This window comes from Wasmannia auropunctata, unplaced genomic scaffold (genome assembly GCF_000956235.1).
Source record: "Wasmannia auropunctata unplaced genomic scaffold, wasmannia.A_1.0 LD334196.1, whole genome shotgun sequence".
NCBI classification, from domain to species: Eukaryota; Metazoa; Arthropoda; class Insecta; order Hymenoptera; family Formicidae; genus Wasmannia; species Wasmannia auropunctata.
Genome location: NW_012028694.1, coordinates 1,159,532 through 1,178,173, shown reverse-complemented (window position 1 = coordinate 1,178,173; position 18,642 = coordinate 1,159,532). Strand labels below are relative to the sequence as shown.

Here is an 18,642-nt window from a genome sequence, read left to right as displayed (position 1 = left end):
GGCGGCGTCGGTGGCGCTTCGCGGAGGAAGTGATCGCACGCGGCGCGGACCTACGTTACTTGTCGCGGAGTTCGCTCCGGGAATGCGTTATGTATTTACGTAGAATATTGCGTAACATACAAGAGACCGGCTAGAGTGTGTTTAAAAACGTTCGACGTCTTGGAATTTCGCGATATAGGTTGACGGGGACAGTAGAGTGCGAATTGACTGTACCGGCGCAAGTTTCGCGCGTGCATACGCAGCAGGAATCCAACCCGGCCACCGACGCGATCGAAAGTTTCGGGGGAGCCAGAGGAGAGTCGGCGACGCTAGTGCACGACTCACAGCGACAACCAAGAGGACGTATCTCGATCTCGACGTCATACTGCTCCTGGTATCCCTCGTCGCACTTGTACGAAACGTGGAAGATAGGGACGCGAAACGTGTTTTTGCAGATGGAAATTGGTACGTATGGGAAACGAAAGAGAATGTCTGAGAAGGAGAACGAGAACGAGAGAATAGAATCCGCCCGCGACCACAACGTCCGGAATGTTTATCCGTGGGTTCCTCGTCTTCGTCGCATTCAACGCGTATTTTTTTTTTTTTTACATATGCGCGGCAACCGCGTCGACAATTCTGCAATGGAGCTCGATCAAGTCTCCCCTCCCCTCCTCCCCCTCCTTCACATCTCTCTCTCTCTCTCTCTCTCTCTCTCTCAGCTCTCAGCTAGCACGAGTTTACAACTTATTTTTATAACATGCTTCACATGCTTCTGTCTCGAGGTTTGTGCGTTCAAAACGCGAAAAACTCACTCAGTTTCTTTGCAAAATATTGCCTTTTAAAATGTCCCCAAAACTTCACTGCCACGATAAAAATCTATCTTTATGTGTGCTTGTCGAATTAACTTTAAACAATTGTGAAATTATCCGAAAATGAGATAATATACTTTCAATCCTAAGAAACGAAAACTTAAGATCTTCTAAATAACCTAACTTTACATAATTTTCACACGTTGAATTTCCTACACCTTTTGAAACTCATGTAGAACTCATTCTTTAATCACGCACAGATTTATTTACTTGAAAATATTAACTAGTAAAAGAATTCTAATACATATTCTTTTACACATAATTTGACCATCTTTTCCTGAGTTTCTGATAAAATGATTAAACATTAATTGAACGCCAGACATGTATACATGCCTATATTTGAAGTATACTTCGAAACTTGTGTACTGTTGCCTATATTTTATGTTTGCCTATTTTTATATTCATATAAATATAAATGTACTTAAAATCAATATTGAATCTCAAAACATCTCTTTGTATGTATGTTATGCGTGTATGTGCGTGCGTGCGTGTGTGTGTGTGGTGGGTGTGTGTGTGTGTGTGTGTGTGTGTGTGTCAGATTTATTTATAATTTTAAATTGAGTCTGAATTGCCAAAAATATAAATGAGTGAATCTAAACTAACCTTCTCCAAAATTAATTTAATCAGCTTTAAACATTTCAACATTTTATTAACAAAATTAACAAGCTTTGACTTGTCATAGGACATAAATGATATCCATACATTGTACAAAAAGCAAGTGATACAATCTGATATATGATACATAGTACCATATCAAGATAAGCATACAAGTATATACGTATGTATATGGCAAGCACATTGAAATATATTTAATGTCAATCTTTTGATAAAGATCCATTTCTTAAATGGCTATATATTTGTAGTGTTATTTGTATCATTTCTATTAACACATTTTATAATTAGAATAATTTTGATATTCGCATAATTTTTCAAAATAGAAAATCCATCTGACAAAATCTACCATGTAGTCAAGTTAAATTCTTATTACATATAAACTGTGCCCTGAACTTGTATCTTTACTGAAAGAATGATGTTTTTGATAGGGATTTATTATAAGTTAAATTGCGAAAAACAGAGAAGGAACCTCTTTTGGAATTTTTATTTCAGCACCTTCAATGTGATTTACGATGAAACGTGTTCGCGGACTGGACGACGTAGCATCACCACCAGCAAAGCACTCGTCGGTGAGCACAGCAAGTGGTTTAGGTGGCGGAGGAAGTAATTTAGATTACCATGCCAGCAGTGGAATAGGTGTTGTTGTACCTGGTCAAGCAGTTCGGTCTGTTACTTCAAAAGAAATGCCAACAAGTATACAGTTCGGTACTGCCCAAACTCAACAGCAATACACCGGAGCAATTGTTGTGCCAACTGCAGCACCATCTCCCATCAAAGTAAATTGCAAAGTGTGACGATAATAATAAGATGATAATAATAATTAGATAATATTAAAGTATGTATTGTTATAAATGTTATGTTGTATATGCAGCAGGCGAGTGGCTCTGCGGGAGGACTTGGCTCCACATGTAGCAGTAGCAGCATAAGTACTGGCAGTAGTATTGCACATGGTGGAATAGGTGGTGGTAATAGTCATACGATGGCTTCCCAACAACCTACATCAGGATCACAAAATCAAGTCCATACTCAACAACAATCGACAATAAGACATAAGGTTTGTATTATACTTTTTCTTTTTATTTGATCGCAGATGCGATCAATTTTTGTTTGACACGCACACGCGTGTACGCGTGTAGAAAATATAAATTAGATAAACATGTCTATGCACTTATGCACTTGGGCTATTGTAACAAGTTTGTAAATAAGAACAACTGTCACTAGGTACATTCGGGTAATGTAACACCGCTAGCTTCCACTCCACCCGGATCTAATCTGGGAGGAGGAAGTGGATCTCAACAGTTTCAGAGATTAAAAGTAGAAGATGCGTTGTCTTATCTGGATCAAGTAAAATATAAATTCAGTGATCAACCACAGGTGAGTGACAAGACATTATTGAATATAAATTAAGTAAAAATAGATGTATATGCGATGTATTATTTTATATGTATGTACATATGTACGTGTGTGGGTGTGTGTGGGGGGGGGAGGTGTATGTACTATATACACACATATAGTATTATAACTAAACACAAATTGCAATTGAAACATCGATGATTCTACAAATTGGAAAGAGAGTTAAATAATTAACGCAAATCTTTTTGTACTTGCAGGTGTACAATGACTTCTTAGATATTATGAAAGAATTCAAGTCTCAAAGTATAGATACTCCGGGCGTTATAACTCGAGTGAGTCATCTCTTCAAAGGACATCCCGAACTCATCGTTGGTTTCAATACATTTCTCCCACCAGGCTACAAGATAGAAGTACAAGCAAACGAGCAAGGATATGCTTTCCAAGTATCCGTCAGTATGCCTAGTCCTACGGCAACGCATACCGCCACGTTATCGCAACATCATTGTACGGTGAATGTTGGTTCACCTCCTGTAGCTAGTCCACCGACGCAGCCTGCAAAAGCGCCTCCCGTTTTACAAATAATGCAAGGGTAAGCACATTTCGGCGCAAATCTATACATAGTATATCCATATACAGTTTACATTGTTACAAGCTGTTGTGAAGAAAGATGCGATATCTGTAGCTACATCGATTGATTGTTCTTAGGTCAGGCAATATACACCATACTTTGGCAAACAGTATTACAACTAACAGCTTAACTGTTCACGCGCCTTCACCGCCGCCAGTATCAGTGTATAATAATTCACACGTTAGCACTGCACAAGCGCAAGCTGTCAGTCAGGCTTTAAGTCAAGCAGATGGTATGTCAACTGGTGGGCAAACGCAACAAAGCCAGCCGGTTGAATTTAACCATGCGATAAACTATGTCAATAAAATAAAGGTTAGATTATTGGCGAGAAAAAAGAAAGATTACACGAAATATACATAAATGGAAATTAATGTGAAGTAATGTGTTATAAAATTACGTTATTTTTAGAATCGATTCCAAGGTCAACCAGACAAATACAAACGGTTTTTGGAAATATTGCATACGTATCAGAAAGAACAACGGAATTTAAAGGAATCTGGTCATATGGGAGGCACGAGTTCCGGTGCGACAGGTGGAACAAAACACTTGACAGAAGCGGAAGTTTATAGCCAAGTTGCTAAATTATTCGAAAATCAAGAAGATTTGCTTGCTGAGTTTGGACAATTTTTGCCAGATGCTACTAACCAGCAAAGTTCATTGGTGAGTCGGCATATTTATTTTATGATAGGACAAAACGATAATTTCGATGAAATATAATTTTGAATGGAGAATTGCAATCTGCAATAAGGGACCTAATACGATATATAAACAAACTTTTAAACAAATACGTTTATATATATATATATACGTGTGTGTGTGTGTGTGTGTGTGTGTGTGTGTGTGTGTGTGTGTGTGTGTGTGTGTGTGTGTGTGTGTGTGTGTGTGTGTGTGTGCGTGTGCGTGTGCGTGTGCGTGTGTGTGTGCGTGTGCGTGTGCGTGTGTTTACAAAAGCGCGCTCGCGCGTGTGTGAGGAAATATTTTGTTTCTTGTTTTTCTAAAACTAGGATAGCGGAACATATATTTACTTGATTCTCGAAAAGAGGGTAGCGCAAATGAGACGATAATGTTTATAAAATATTTCTCCAATTATAAGTTTGTTATATCGCATTTTAAACTCACATCTACCATATTCCTTTGATCCTTATTTATACAGCAGACAAAAGAAGAGAATATTGTTATAACTTTTATTTTTCTTTTCTTTTTTGCTTACACTTTTTTTTCGGTCGCTGAAAAAGCTATTTCTTTATCGCATAAAGTAGTCAGTTTTGATTCCTATTAGTCTGCCATATTTCAGACGAATAAGACGACATCACTTAACGATCATGCGGCGATTGTCAAGAAACCAATTGGGCTTAAAACACCTTACAATAATTCTGGTACTATGTCGAGAGATCTTCGAGAAGCTAACAATACGGCTGGATTGGAACGCGACAATCGAGATCATAGAGAACGAGAACGAGAGCGGGATAGATCGAACATAAGGGATATCAGTAGTGGTCAGAAATGCGGACACAGTACAGGACAATTGAAAAGAAGTCCGTCATTCTCTACTTCGACAACTGCGGGAAATTCTCATCATATACAACATGGGCCACCACCTTCGAAAAAGCATAAAGTGACTTCAATGCGTGATATTTCCATCGCGGAAGCTGGCAAATATGGAACCCTAAATGACTATGCTTTCTTTGACAAGGTGAGTGTCCCATCAGAACCGGGTATAATTTTTCATTTTCTTCTGCGTTGTTTGCCGCAAGCAAACAAGCAAGTTTCAGCTTAATTAAATGTGAGCGGTGTTTTTGCTTAGGTTCGAAAGGCGCTCAGATCGCAGGACGTTTACGAAAATTTCCTTCGATGTCTCGTGCTTTTCAATCAAGAAATAGTATCGAAATCGGAGCTCATTCAATTGGTGACACCATTTCTCGGCCGTTATCCCGAGTTATTACGTTGGTTCAAAGATTTTCTCGGTTATCTATCCGATTCGTCCGGCGGTACTACGGTAACAAATGCAGGAAACGCTATAGGAGTTGAGACTTTCCCAAATAGCATTGTGCGCAGTCACCAAGACCGACCGCAAGGTGACTTGGCAATAGAAATTGATTATACGGCGTGCAAACGACTGGGGGCGTCGTATTGCGCATTGCCAAAATCGTACATTCAGCCAAAATGTAGCGGCAGAACGCAGTTATGTAAGGAAGTTCTCAACGATACTTGGGTTTCGTTTCCAACTTGGTCAGAAGACAGTACATTTGTAACGTCAAGGTAATTGATTATTTTCATTTATGCATTTATGCAACATACTGCGAATATTTTATAATAAGTAAAAGTATAATTGAAATATCATTGCCAATTATGATATGTATGACGTTTGCTTAGGAAAACACAATACGAAGAATCTATATATCGATGCGAGGATGAACGTTTTGAATTGGATGTAGTTATAGAAACTAATGCGTCGACAATTAGAGTGCTCGAAGGCGTTCATAAGAAAATGAATAGAATGACTCAAGAGGAGGTACAGAAATATAAACTCGACGAGTGTATGGGCGGTTGTTCCCCTACAATTCATCAACGAGCAATAAAAAGGATATACGGCGATAAAGCTCCCGATATTATAGAGGGTCTCAAAAGAAATCCCGTAGTAGCCGTGCCCGTTGTACTTCGCCGATTAAAGGCTAAGGAAGAGGAATGGCGGGAAGCGCAAAAGGGATTTAATAAACTCTGGAGAGAACAAAACGAAAAGTACTACTTGAAATCTTTGGATCATCAGGGAATTAACTTTAAACAGAATGATGTGAAAGCGTTAAGATCTAAAAGTCTGTTCAATGAAATTGAAACGTTATATGACGAGGTTGGTATTCGTGTTTTAATTATAATTTTAGAAACACGTTCTCACTCTTTCTCTTCCTTTTCTTATTTCGCGACTAATTTTCGCGCTTAATATTAATGCTTAATGCTGTGAACAGAGGCATGAACAGGGTGACGACGGTAATGGCGATGGTCAGGGGAACAGTGGTCCACATCTCGTTCTACCGTACAAAGACAAGTCTGTATTAGATGATGCGGCTAATCTCTTGATCCATCATGTCAAACGACAAACCGCTGTCCATAAAGAAGACAAACAACGGATAAAACTTTTGTTGAAACATTTTATACCTGATCTTTTTTTCCATCCCCGACAAGAACTCAGCGATGACGAAAGAGACGAAGATGGTAAATTTTTTTACTTCATAATATCTTTATCTCGTAAAGTCAAATATATTTTTCGAATACATGCTCTACTTTTATTTCGCTACAGATGAAAAGGAAGATGTAAACGTGGCAACGTGTAACAATTCACAATCCGCAACAACTACTTCGTCGTTAGGTGGTTTGCAAGCTAGTAGGAGTAAAGCTCCCACGTCACCAAATACATCTTCCGCTATCAGCAAAAATGAACCTGATGTCAAAGTACCCATGCATGCTCTCTCGAGCGATCCCGAGGAAGCGTATACGCTTTTCATGGGTAGTAATAATTGGTATCTCTTCCTGAGGTTACATCATATACTTTGTGAGAGATTAACAAAAATGTACGATAGAGCGGTTGCTCTTGCCGAAGAGGAGTCTAAGTATAAACAGCAGCGCAAGGAAAGTACAGCGGTTGCTTTAAGATTAAAACCAAAAAGTAAGTAATTGTATAAATTTTAAATTATATATATATATATATATATATATATATATATATATATATATATAATAAAATTTGCTCGCGCGCACACGTGTGTGTACGTGACTAATTGCCTTGGCATTTGGTTATTACGTACTGCGTCGTGTATTAATCACTACTTATCAATGGTATATTTGACATAGGTGAAATTGAAATTGAAGATTATTATCCTGCTTTTCTGGATATGGTTAAAAATGTCCTCGATGGAAATATGGAAAGCACCGCGTACGAAGACACATTACGAGAAATGTTTGGTATACATGCCTACGTTGCCTTTACTCTTGACAAGGTCGTTAATTATGCCGTTAGACAAGTAAGTAAATTTTGTTTTATTTTGTTTTCCTTTTAATAATATCGTAACAAAAAGGAGCGGATACTCAAAATTAGATATTTCTGATTCAGTTGCAGCACTTAGTCTCAGATTCCGTTTGTCAACAATGTGTGGATTTATTCCAAAGGGAGCAACGTCAATCTAAAGAAAATAACGGAGCCGGTGGATTATGTGCCACAGCGTACATGAGATTAAGCGCTGAATTGTCGTATCAACGCAAGGCGGAAAAAGCAATGGCAGATGAAAACTGTTTCAAGATATATATAGTGAGTAACTTTTTTAAATAAATGTATGTTTAATTTATTAACTAGTAATAATTGTAATAGCAATTATTATTAATGACAAATTACATCACATGGGTGTACTTTTACTTTCTTCTGGATATACGAGGTGTTTTTAAGACTCTCTTTGACTAGACTTTTTATCAATTTTTCTCTTTGCGCAAACTTGATGAAAATAGAAAATAAAAAGGCGCTAAAATTAAGGCAAACATTTTAAGAACCGTGTTTATCATGATTACATATACAATCATAGCAAGTCGTAAATGAAATTAATTTGTTAGAATTATCAATAAGTGCTTTATTGAACACTATGCAATTAGATTTTAGTCACAATCTTTCTAGCTTTATTTTTTGTTTCAGTATAAAAAAGACTGTAAAATGACGATGGAGTTGTTAGATACAGAAGGCGATGAAACAGTGGATAATGGCTGTAGAGAAAGAGAAAGGGAAGGCGTTACAGTTTCTGAAAAATGGTCGACATATGTTGAGAGATTTTCTGCACCAGCTGGTCAAACTAGTCCAAAAGACACTCCTGCCTTAACAGAGAATGAGCAGACGACCAATCATCCTGTGAGTAGCGACCAGGCAGCAAGGGGGGGGAGGGGCAGAAAACGCAAGAACACAGACATTAGCAAAAAGGTATAGGATCCAAATACCTTTCCATAATCATTGCCAACATTCAACTTAACGTTCATTCACGTAATTGACATCTGTGATTAAAACGTTGTACGCTTGTACTCCGTCGTTTTTATTTGGCGTATCAGTGCTCCAAAGATTAAAGGTTTAATGGAACTTTCTTCTATCAAAAGTAGAATTTACTGGTGAACAAGTCAAATAAATTAGATACTTTTTGGGGAAGGGGGAGAGTGACCTTTATGAAAATTTTCGTCAAAATAGAAACGCGTCTGTACGCGCACACGCGCGTGTGCGCGAACATACACACACATCGCATACACACACATATATATATATATATACATATATATATATATATATATATATATACCAGAGATTTCTATGAGATAATCGTGTTAATCTACGAGGCAGAACAGTTTTACATATACTTTGCTGAATTATTTACGCTTTATGCGTATCATTAAAATATCCAGTATATCATCAAAATTTTGTACATTATCTAATAGTGCAATTAATATATATATTTTTATCATATATGTACAAAATGGCACAAAAAAGTTCACGTGTTGATTATATTTTATAATCGGGAATTTATAGAAACTTTCTTTGATCATAATTATCTATATGATATTACAAATTACATGAAATTTCTTGGTTATTATAGTGCATCTCTTTTCTGAAAATGTTAATACAAATATAAATGGTTTCCTTTAAGGTGATTCTTTAGTAAATCGAGTTATTTAAGAAATGTCTAATTTTTTTATATAACGAAGATGAAGTGCTGAACTTGATGTGTGCAAAATTCTAGAGTAGATTATCGATAGAATAAAAGAGAAAAAAAAATATTGAAAATGTAACTTTTTACGTATAACTTAGTGATAGGTTGGGCTTCTTTGTTTAACTACGCATAAACGTGCAGTTAATCATTGTCACGCGGAGCAATATTGTTTGTTTTATATTTACTATTTATTAGGTATACATCTAGTTTTTAATATTTTATCTAAATTATACAAATATTTGTGATTTTGGGTGGATCCTAGTGAGGCACCCCAAATTTTAGGCACTTTACTAAAGAACCACCTTAATTGAAATTAAATTATTCATGACGTACAAAATATTGCAAATACTATTAATGATTAATATATTATTTTTTTCTTTTATAAATCTATCTTCAATTTTATATTGTAAACAAGAATGATAAAGAGATAAAAGAGAAAATTTATTAAAGCAATGAAAGAAACAAAATCGAAGGACAATTTCCTTCTCTAATTATACTTTTTTTTTTTTTAATATTATATAAATGATAAAGTAGATCTTCTATTTTTAACTTTTGCTCTGTTGTTTTTTTTTTTTTTTTTCTTTCAATTTTGTTTTCCGTTTATCTTTTTCGTATGACATTGAGGAAAAATACAAATTTATTTTAATGTATAACTTTTAATCTGCACAATATTCAATACTTACTGATACTTAAAAATATTTTGTATTTAATATTTAATATGCTATGAATCTTTTTAAAATAGAGAAAAAAAATTTGTGTAAACTACAGCAATTCTTTAATATTTGTTTATCATCATGTTAAAAAATAAACTTTAAAATATGAATTCTTTTACATCTATTAAATACATCTAATAAATACGAAAAATATTTCATGTGTATATACTATAACATGTAATGTAAATAATGACGTTTATTTTGTTTACCGTTATGTATTCGTTTAATGATGGATGTTGTGAAGAACCAATATAATTATGAAATAACATGATGATGACCAATTGTTGAAAATAATGCTGAAATTTTATAAAACAGAAAGGAATGGCATAAATTTTACAAAGTCATCCTAACAGTGCCATAATGAATGTAAACTAATAATTAAATGAAGAATTTAGATGTCTTTTTTTAGATTGTGTACTTTTCTCTAACTAGTTACATGTTTCGTGAGAAACAATTAAATACGTACAAGCCATTATATAATAAGATATTCCATTTTCATTTCGCTGTGCGTTATGTGCGCGCGTGCGCGGGTATGTATGTATGTATGTGTGCGTGCGTGCGTGTGTGTGTGTGTGTGCACGCGCAGCACACATGTATAACATATACCAAATATTTTTTATATTTTGTGAAAAATTAAAGCTATAACAAGCATATTGAGCATTTTGATCGTTATTATCAGGCATCTTGTGATAGAACCAGTATACCTTTCTACATAAAGAATGAATGAAAATTTTAGTAAAAATAATCTATTAGAAAAAGAGTTTATGCTTCTTTCAGTAATATATTTTATGCATTTTAACTTGGCAGAAAAATATAAGAAAATTGTGAAAACGTTTTGAAAAAACCAAAATATTTTTATTAATCTTAACTAATAGTTTTTCTATATTACAAAATAGATTTAATGTATATTTCGTATATATAATTTGTTTAACTTTTTTATTATGCTTTACTTGGAATGTGCTCATAACGTTTTATTAAGAAACAATCGATATAAATCAATTCTTATTATTTTTATTTAATCTACACGTTTTTCTTGGTAATGTTATAGGGCTTGTACGTATTTTTTACATCAAAGGAATTTATTTTCTCAGAGGAATATAACTATTTAGATATGTACATCTTATCTGAAAGAAAGGCATCTATCTATATAATAAGTGAGAATAATCTTTCGTATATACAAAATATTAATTTGTGTCATAATATTTGATATTAGTCAACTCTTAAAATTCCTGTTGTTTTCTTCATATGATACTACAGATATATATATATATATATAATATTAGTTTTACTGTAAAAAGGTATAAAATTAGATTTTGAAGAATGTAAATATTTAACACAAATTTGTATATACATTTTGATACGTACATAACTTGGAAAATGGTTAATATAAGTAAAATAAATAAAATAGTTGATGATTAATTTCATACTTGATTAACTTTTGCTATTGTATTCAGAAATGCAGTAGTGAAGCCTTTGGAAAGGAGACATGGACACACACACACGCACACGCACACGCACGCACACACGCACGTTCATTGATTTATCTCAACACATTATTTCCACGCCATTATTAAACATAATAACTAACGCAGCTACACGTTTTATATCATTTAATTGATCAATTTTTCGAAAAAAAATGGAAATTCTAACTGGTTTTTAAATTTTGGAAGTTAGTTACATAGAAAGAAATGACGAGCGATGCGCTAATAAAATTCATATGTAATATCTTACACGAAAATATGGATATGTCGGATACGGAAACATCGAAACTTGTATGGCTTGTATATTTGTTTGGTTATTTTATCTGCTAAGCGAATAATCCAAAACTGTTTTCTACATAACTCCGAAATAACTAATCTCATAGCCACATCGCTGACAAACTAAAAGGTCTATGCGCATTTGCTCCATACGAGGGCATAGCGTGTCATGCTACGTTTCCAAGACCCCAAAATATTTTATAGGATCAGCTGTAGTACGATGCACTAATGCCTTTGTATGAATCAAGTATGCATTGGTTTTAGCTAACGAGTCAACGAGGTATAAGATTGTACTATGTGGCGTGGAGCTGAGTGTGTTTTTAGCTTAACTGTTGCGTCCTTCATCAAACATATGTATATACGTCAAATATACTTTGCTACGTGTACATATAAATGATATATAGATAGTAAAGCAGGGATACTACGCACTGTATTATTATGTGATGTATATAGAAAGTCAGTTGTAATTTTGCATCAATTCTGTAATAATGTTTGATAAACGCGACAGTATGAAGTATTAATATCCCACAGTATTTGTCATTTTACCAAAGGTTTCACATTTTTCAATTTTTGTTTTGACTTATGCTGAACTCGGAATAATTTATTGCTCTTAACATTTGCTTTTTTAATATCGATATCTATAAACCTGTGCATTTTAGATCAATTAGATTTCATTTTATTCCCAATTTTTATTCCATATTATTTATTCTTGGAAGAGTTTAGTTTCGACATGCAGAGTTATATCGACAACATCAACGATCTTTAACATTTTTTTCTAACGATCTTTACATATATTACATGCATATACATTTTTCAATGAGACATCTTTCAACGGTACATCGCACAATTTCGATAGCATGTAGTTTCATATATTCTTTTTCTAAATTAATAGATCTTGAAGGAATGCAATTACTGCAGAATCAAAAATTAAAAAAGTGACCCTAAAAATCGCCCGTTTTTTGAATTCTTGATTTTGGGACTGAACTGTGTGCCAAGCAGTATCTTATAATGAGACATCATTAATTCACAGAGAAGTTTCAAAATGTGGTGACAATTGTTATCAGAGTTGGAGGGGACAGGTGGAATCAATCAATTGTACTGATCGACATGCTAAAAGTTTCCTGCAAAAGAAGAGTGGTTTTCCGTAGATTTTGGGACGCTGAAAACAATGCTGCTCTCAGAATTTGTCTATCACGTCATATTTTTGAGAAAAATTGAAGCCTTTAAAAAACGCGTTTTTCGCAATTTTTGAAAAATCGCATCGGACGAATCTAATGCAGGTAAATAAAGTTTCGTAATAATGGGGATACTTCGGCTCGAATACAATGTTTAAGCTTTTATTTCAGATTTTTTTATAGAAATTTCTAGCATATTAAGTTCGTTCTCTACAATTTTTTACAAATTGCGAAAAACGCATTCTTTAAGGGATTTAATCCCATTTTTCTCAAAAATGTGACGTGATAGACAAATTCTAAAGGCAGCATAGTTTTTAGTGCTCCAAAATCTACGGGAAACCACTCTCCTTTTGCATGAAACTTTTAGTATGCAATTAGTGTAATGAACTTTGATTTGATTCCACCCCCCCTTCCCTCCCCCTCCCCTCAATTCTGATAACAATTGTAACCTTAACTTGAAATTTTGCTGTGATTAATGTTTTATTATAGTGTATCATTTGACACACAGTCTCAACATCAAGAAACAGGCGAAAAAAATCATCGTTTTTAAAGTCACTCTTTACGTGATCGCGACATTTGCGCGCGCGCGCGTGTGTGTGTGTGTGTATGTGTGTGTGCGTGCGTGTGTGTGCGTGCGCGTGCGTGTGTGTGTGTGTGTGTGTGTGTAAATCATTAAAATTAATATTTACGAATATGCTTATTGAGCTGTATTTTTGTTTCCTAAAATAGATTGAAAGCTTGCTCTTTGTACACTCACGCACGCACGTAATACACACACACACACACACGCAGAGACAGACAGACATGTAATCTCTTTAAATGACATCCATCTGTTTACACACATTATTGATTATTAATCAAGATTTATTATCCCGAATTTTTTTTGTAAGCTAATCATCAAGCCCGAAGTTGTAAGCTAATCATTTATTTAACATAAATTTTCATACATGATAAAATAGAAAACAATTGTATTTTGAAAGAAAATATTTTTTATTTACAAAATATATGTATAGAAAAGCAATTGAAAGAATTAAGATGACAAGAAATGGCACATATTATATAATTGATCAATGTCGGCTTATACTTGAATCAATATTGATCGTTTATTGCTTTTATCGATAACGTTACAGAGAAAAAATACACTTATCGCGATAAAATATGGTAAATTTCACGTACAATTATAATACACAAGATTGAAGAAAGTTTATGCAAGATTTGATATCTGCATGTATGACACTCATATAATGAAATTCATAAGCGCTCCCACCACTCAATACCTATTCTTTAAACCCGTTTTTGTCGCACTGCCATAATGAAATAATGAAAAGCGATGAATTACTTGATCGTCCATGTGCGCGCGCACGCGCATGCATCACTTTGAGGCATCGATTATTCTCGATTTGACAAATACCAAGATTTAATCAATTTGACTACAATAATTAAAATTCACAGCTTTTAAGGTTTTTGGGCGAGAGCTGTATTATAGTACAACGCTTGACGTACATACAACATCGTACGTACTTACATACGAAGAAAAAAAATAGTGATGTAAACGCGAGTGATGAATCTGGACGATTAGGTAGAACAATGTAGATCATCGTGAAGCTTACACTTCTCTCTCTTTCTCTCTCTCTCTCTCTCTCTCTCTCTCTTCATGCATATTTCGCATCTCGTATTTCGACTTTTCTCTCTCGCGGTCATTTTCATTTTGTTCACAGCATTCATCGATTGATAGTCCATTCCGTTCCGTTCCGCTTCGCTCCGCTCCGTTCCGTTAGCATTCGTTCAATTCTATCAGTACAACTATAAAATAAACCACACTAATTTTCATCGTCGGTACTAGTTGCAAGAAACAGTTCCCGTTTCGTTGTCACTCGTCCGCGATAATAAACCTCGCCGTTCAAAATGGCGATCATCCGAGTCTAATGTGAGAATAACGTTGAATGGAGAAAGGCAACTTGGGGCGGGGTACTGCGCCGTTCTGTTCTTTGCGACAATCGCGTCCAGCAACCTGCTGCTGCGCCGATGTATGTACACCACTTATCCCAATGGCGTATGCGCAGCAATTTCGACCCGCCCGCACCCACTACTATCGTATACCCACTTAGCGCGCGCGCGCGCGCACGCACACACACACACACACACACACACACACACACACATTACTGCTCCCTGGAGACATATGATCGATATTTATTATCAATGCCTACTCTTCTCCAATGAAATATTAGCCTATAATGAAAACGAACAAGAACAGAAACGTTGCGGCTATTTAGATTTTTAACACACACACATATGTGATGGATATCACGGGATACAAACCTATTTTTCTCTTTCATATTACATACATATTTGATGGAAAAACAGTGTATTATATATGTTTATATGTATGTAATTGTGTATTGTATATATAAACAAAATATGCATATAATAGATGATAATATTGTATAGAAGAGAGATATTGAAATACATGTACAATTTTAAATATTATTGTCTGACATTTTTTTTATACCACTAAAAATTTATTACTTCTTTAAAATATTTATTTCTGTATACCAAGTTTACTTGTCTGGTATACACTTTATTCTTAAGAAAATGCGATAGTTGGAAAATTAAAAGGTAATCTCTTTATGAAGATCTCTTTAACTTTTTCCTATCTTATTACAAATTATGCTAAAAGTTTATTTAACCTATTCTTCTTTCCTCGTTTCTTGAGTTTTTGAGTATTATATCATGTAATGCTGATTATTGTTGGTACTAATATATCTCTTTTCTACCGTATTTAACGTTACACAATTTAAATAATGTCTTTGCTAAATCCAGCTAAGATATTAAATTTTATGAAAATTACTTATATTGGTTCTTTCATTGGCTTTTGCTATTTTTAACAAAGTCTCCGTATGTTGAAACTCCTTTTAATTTATAATTACTAATTAAAACTATTAGTTTTAAAACAAAATGACTTTTTATAAATTTTATATTTTATTTGCACGTGCGCATCTCTCCTCTTCCTTCTTGCCTTCCCTATACGCACGCACACACACACACACACACATATACACACACACACACACACACACACAACTGCCTCACTCACTCACTCATTCTCTCATATACGATAAAATAAATATATACTATAATGTATGAATTTATTTTGTTTATAAAAGTATATTATGAATAAATAAACTAAGAATCAAGTTATCATACCGTTATATTTCATTCAATAATGAAAATATCAATGTGACGCCATATAACTAATATTCCAATTGTAGATCTTGATTTATTTTTTATCAAGTGTTGTACAATATATCGCTGGATATAGAGAGAAATGGATTAAGAAACAATAATCTAAATGCTCTAAATTTAAATTATACTTATGTATATGATTTCTTTTTCTTTTACTTTTTCTTTGTACGATTGAATGCATAACAAACATAAAAATGAATTTGTAATAATCGGATCAAACACGTCAATTAACGTTTCGTCTTTATTAATCTCTCTCGCATTATGATATATAGCCATAATGATAACTCATAAAAGTTATAATTTATTTATTTTCCTAAACACTATATTCGCATTCGTTGCATTTTCAAAGATCTACTTTCAATTTGGATCCTTTAAAGATTATTGAATCTTTTTGCGAAATATGTGCTTTATCTTATTCGCTCATTCGATTCTGACCGTAAAATAAAATGTATAAAACATGAGAAGAAAGATAATATATGCAGTATATTTTGGCGGATGCACATATCTTATACAAACACACTTTTTCCACCTTATTAATATAAATTGTTTTCACATTTATCAATTATCAATTATAATAAATAGTTTATTTTATATATGCGCGAACTTGCCCTCTATATTGTTGGATATAGAATATCGCATTTTATCACAGCTCTATATAAATCACTTGAGAATAATATGTTATTGTCTCATTTTATGTTACGTGTATTATGTCAATTGCGCTTGTAACGTTTAAAATATTCTCTCACAAATAATGACACATCACATATTATTGTTGTAGATTGACAGAAATACTTGGGGTTCCTCATCAGATAGATCCTCGGCAGGACGTAAACCTATTTTTCTCTACCGTAATATTAGATCATATCGAAAGCATGCCGCAAAATTAATGAGAGGGAAAACATCTTCGCTTAATGCCAATCATCCGGACAAAGTCGCAGAGTAAGTATATTCGATACATATACAGATATAAATCAGTAATCATAAATTTCGACTAAAACTTGGCATCCCATTGTGAAATTTGCATAACAAATAACAATGTTGTAAATTTGTTCAACAGGTCAAGCGACGCTCCAGACATAATCAATTCCGACGAAACACAATGTAGATTTAATCCCAACAGTTATACCATGCTCTTCATTGTCCATAAAGATAGATTTCTTTACAAGCAAAACTCCATGAACCGTGCTAGACGGGTATGTTTACAATTATCATTGATTGCTTTTGCATCTTCCTAAATCTTTCTAAATCTTTGTTTTACATCTATGTAGCTTATCTTCAATCTGTCTTCCTCTGATATTTATTTTCATATCTTGTTATATCTTGATTTATAACAAGCTCGATTTCACTAAAATAAAAAAGAAGAAAAATGTGGAATATTTTGATTTGACAGTGTCATCCAGCCGTGACAAAACGTAAGGATTCCCAGTTTCATCATTGGCATGCATCGTGGATATCCAAGAATGGCACAGATATTCAACATCGGTTGTGTCAAGATTGGTTAATGGGACGATACGAGAACCTGATTCCTCACAGGACACGAGTGATAACGGACAACGATCAGACACGTTCCCCCTATCGGCAATATAATCGGTTCCGAGTAGAACGTCTGCAATCTGATCTATTGACAGAGACGTGTGTCTAATCTGATTCTATGGAATTTCTTACTGTTATCTAAAATTTTCTAATATCACTACGCTCGCTATAATTAGTCTTTTATCAGCAACAATTTTTCTTTGCCAGTTTAGTCGGCATGATCAAGACTCGAAACAGAAATTCTTGAAATATGAGTTTAGTTTTGTGTGAAATAATGAATATTATCTATCGAATATTATCACAGGTGTAGAAACACAATACTCGGTATATTCAAAGAAAGTTAATACTAAGTTAAATTCGATTCCAAAAATATTTATGAGAATAAATGGTCAATGACCGTCCATGTGTTATATGCTACATCATATTATATGTAAAAAGATTTTGTGTGTGCGTGCGCGCGCACACATTTTTTTCCGCACAGAGTTTTATTCTCTTGGCTATACAGAGATATGCAGGCCTGTAATAATATACACAACGATGTACTGTTGCGAATGATTTGATACTATCGCACTGTGAATTCACTATATCAGATAAAAAATTTTTGGTAACATCTACTACTTCTTCTATCGCGTTCTACATTCTCACAAAATGATAACATTTAATCGATAAGTCGTGTTTATTTTATAATATCAATACTAATGTATTACGCGCGACCAGAATTTAATACATTTTACATCTGTATATTTGAATATGGTTTCTATCTTGGTTATTTTCGATTTTAGCAAATATGTACATATACATATAGATACAGATGCTTATCATTCGAGACCTAACCAGAAATGTTAACTATATAAGAAACTGTTTACAAAAGAATGAAAAGTAATTTTAGTTGACATTTTCGACTTATGTCTTTAATGAAATACATATATACCTTTGCATCTATATATAAATATTTGTAATTAGACATACATTTTCAAGCATGTACATATATACATTTGTATATGAGTATGTATACACACACACACACACACACACACACACACAC

General features: G+C 34.0%; 1 protein-coding gene across 2 annotated transcripts; it reads left to right on the top strand.

Annotated features, from left to right (window-relative positions):
* Positions 1-28: 28 nt before the first annotated feature.
* Positions 29-18,563, top strand: LOC105459407 (paired amphipathic helix protein Sin3b). 2 transcript variants are annotated; one of them, XM_011705394.1, is made up of 18 exons: positions 29-444; positions 1,956-2,239; positions 2,335-2,517; positions 2,685-2,837; positions 3,074-3,405; positions 3,522-3,756; positions 3,853-4,104; positions 4,739-5,137; positions 5,249-5,703; positions 5,818-6,292; positions 6,408-6,654; positions 6,740-7,105; positions 7,291-7,460; positions 7,550-7,744; positions 8,120-8,329; positions 16,843-17,003; positions 17,122-17,257; positions 17,455-18,563. In XM_011705394.1, the coding sequence occupies exons 2-18, from the start codon at positions 1,976-1,978 to the stop codon at positions 17,704-17,706; spliced, it is 4,485 nt and encodes a 1,494-aa protein (XP_011703696.1). In that variant the 5' UTR covers positions 29-444; positions 1,956-1,975; the 3' UTR covers positions 17,707-18,563. The 2 variants fall into 2 exon arrangements, with proteins under 2 accessions (XP_011703696.1, XP_011703695.1); XM_011705393.1 differs by having other exon boundaries at positions 8,120-8,398.
* Positions 18,564-18,642: the final 79 nt, after the last annotated feature.

Bases quoted from the DNA above. Each gene is read 5' to 3' on its own strand.
- LOC105459407 (XM_011705393.1), top strand. From the start codon at position 1,976: ATGAAACGTGTTCGCGGACTGGACGACGTAGCATCACCACCAGCAAAG. The intron at 2,518-2,684 runs GTTTGTATTATA...AACTGTCACTAG, and splicing joins AATCGACAATAAGACATAAG to GTACATTCGGGTAATGTAAC. The intron at 6,655-6,739 runs GTAAATTTTTTT...ATTTCGCTACAG, and splicing joins TGACGAAAGAGACGAAGATG to ATGAAAAGGAAGATGTAAAC.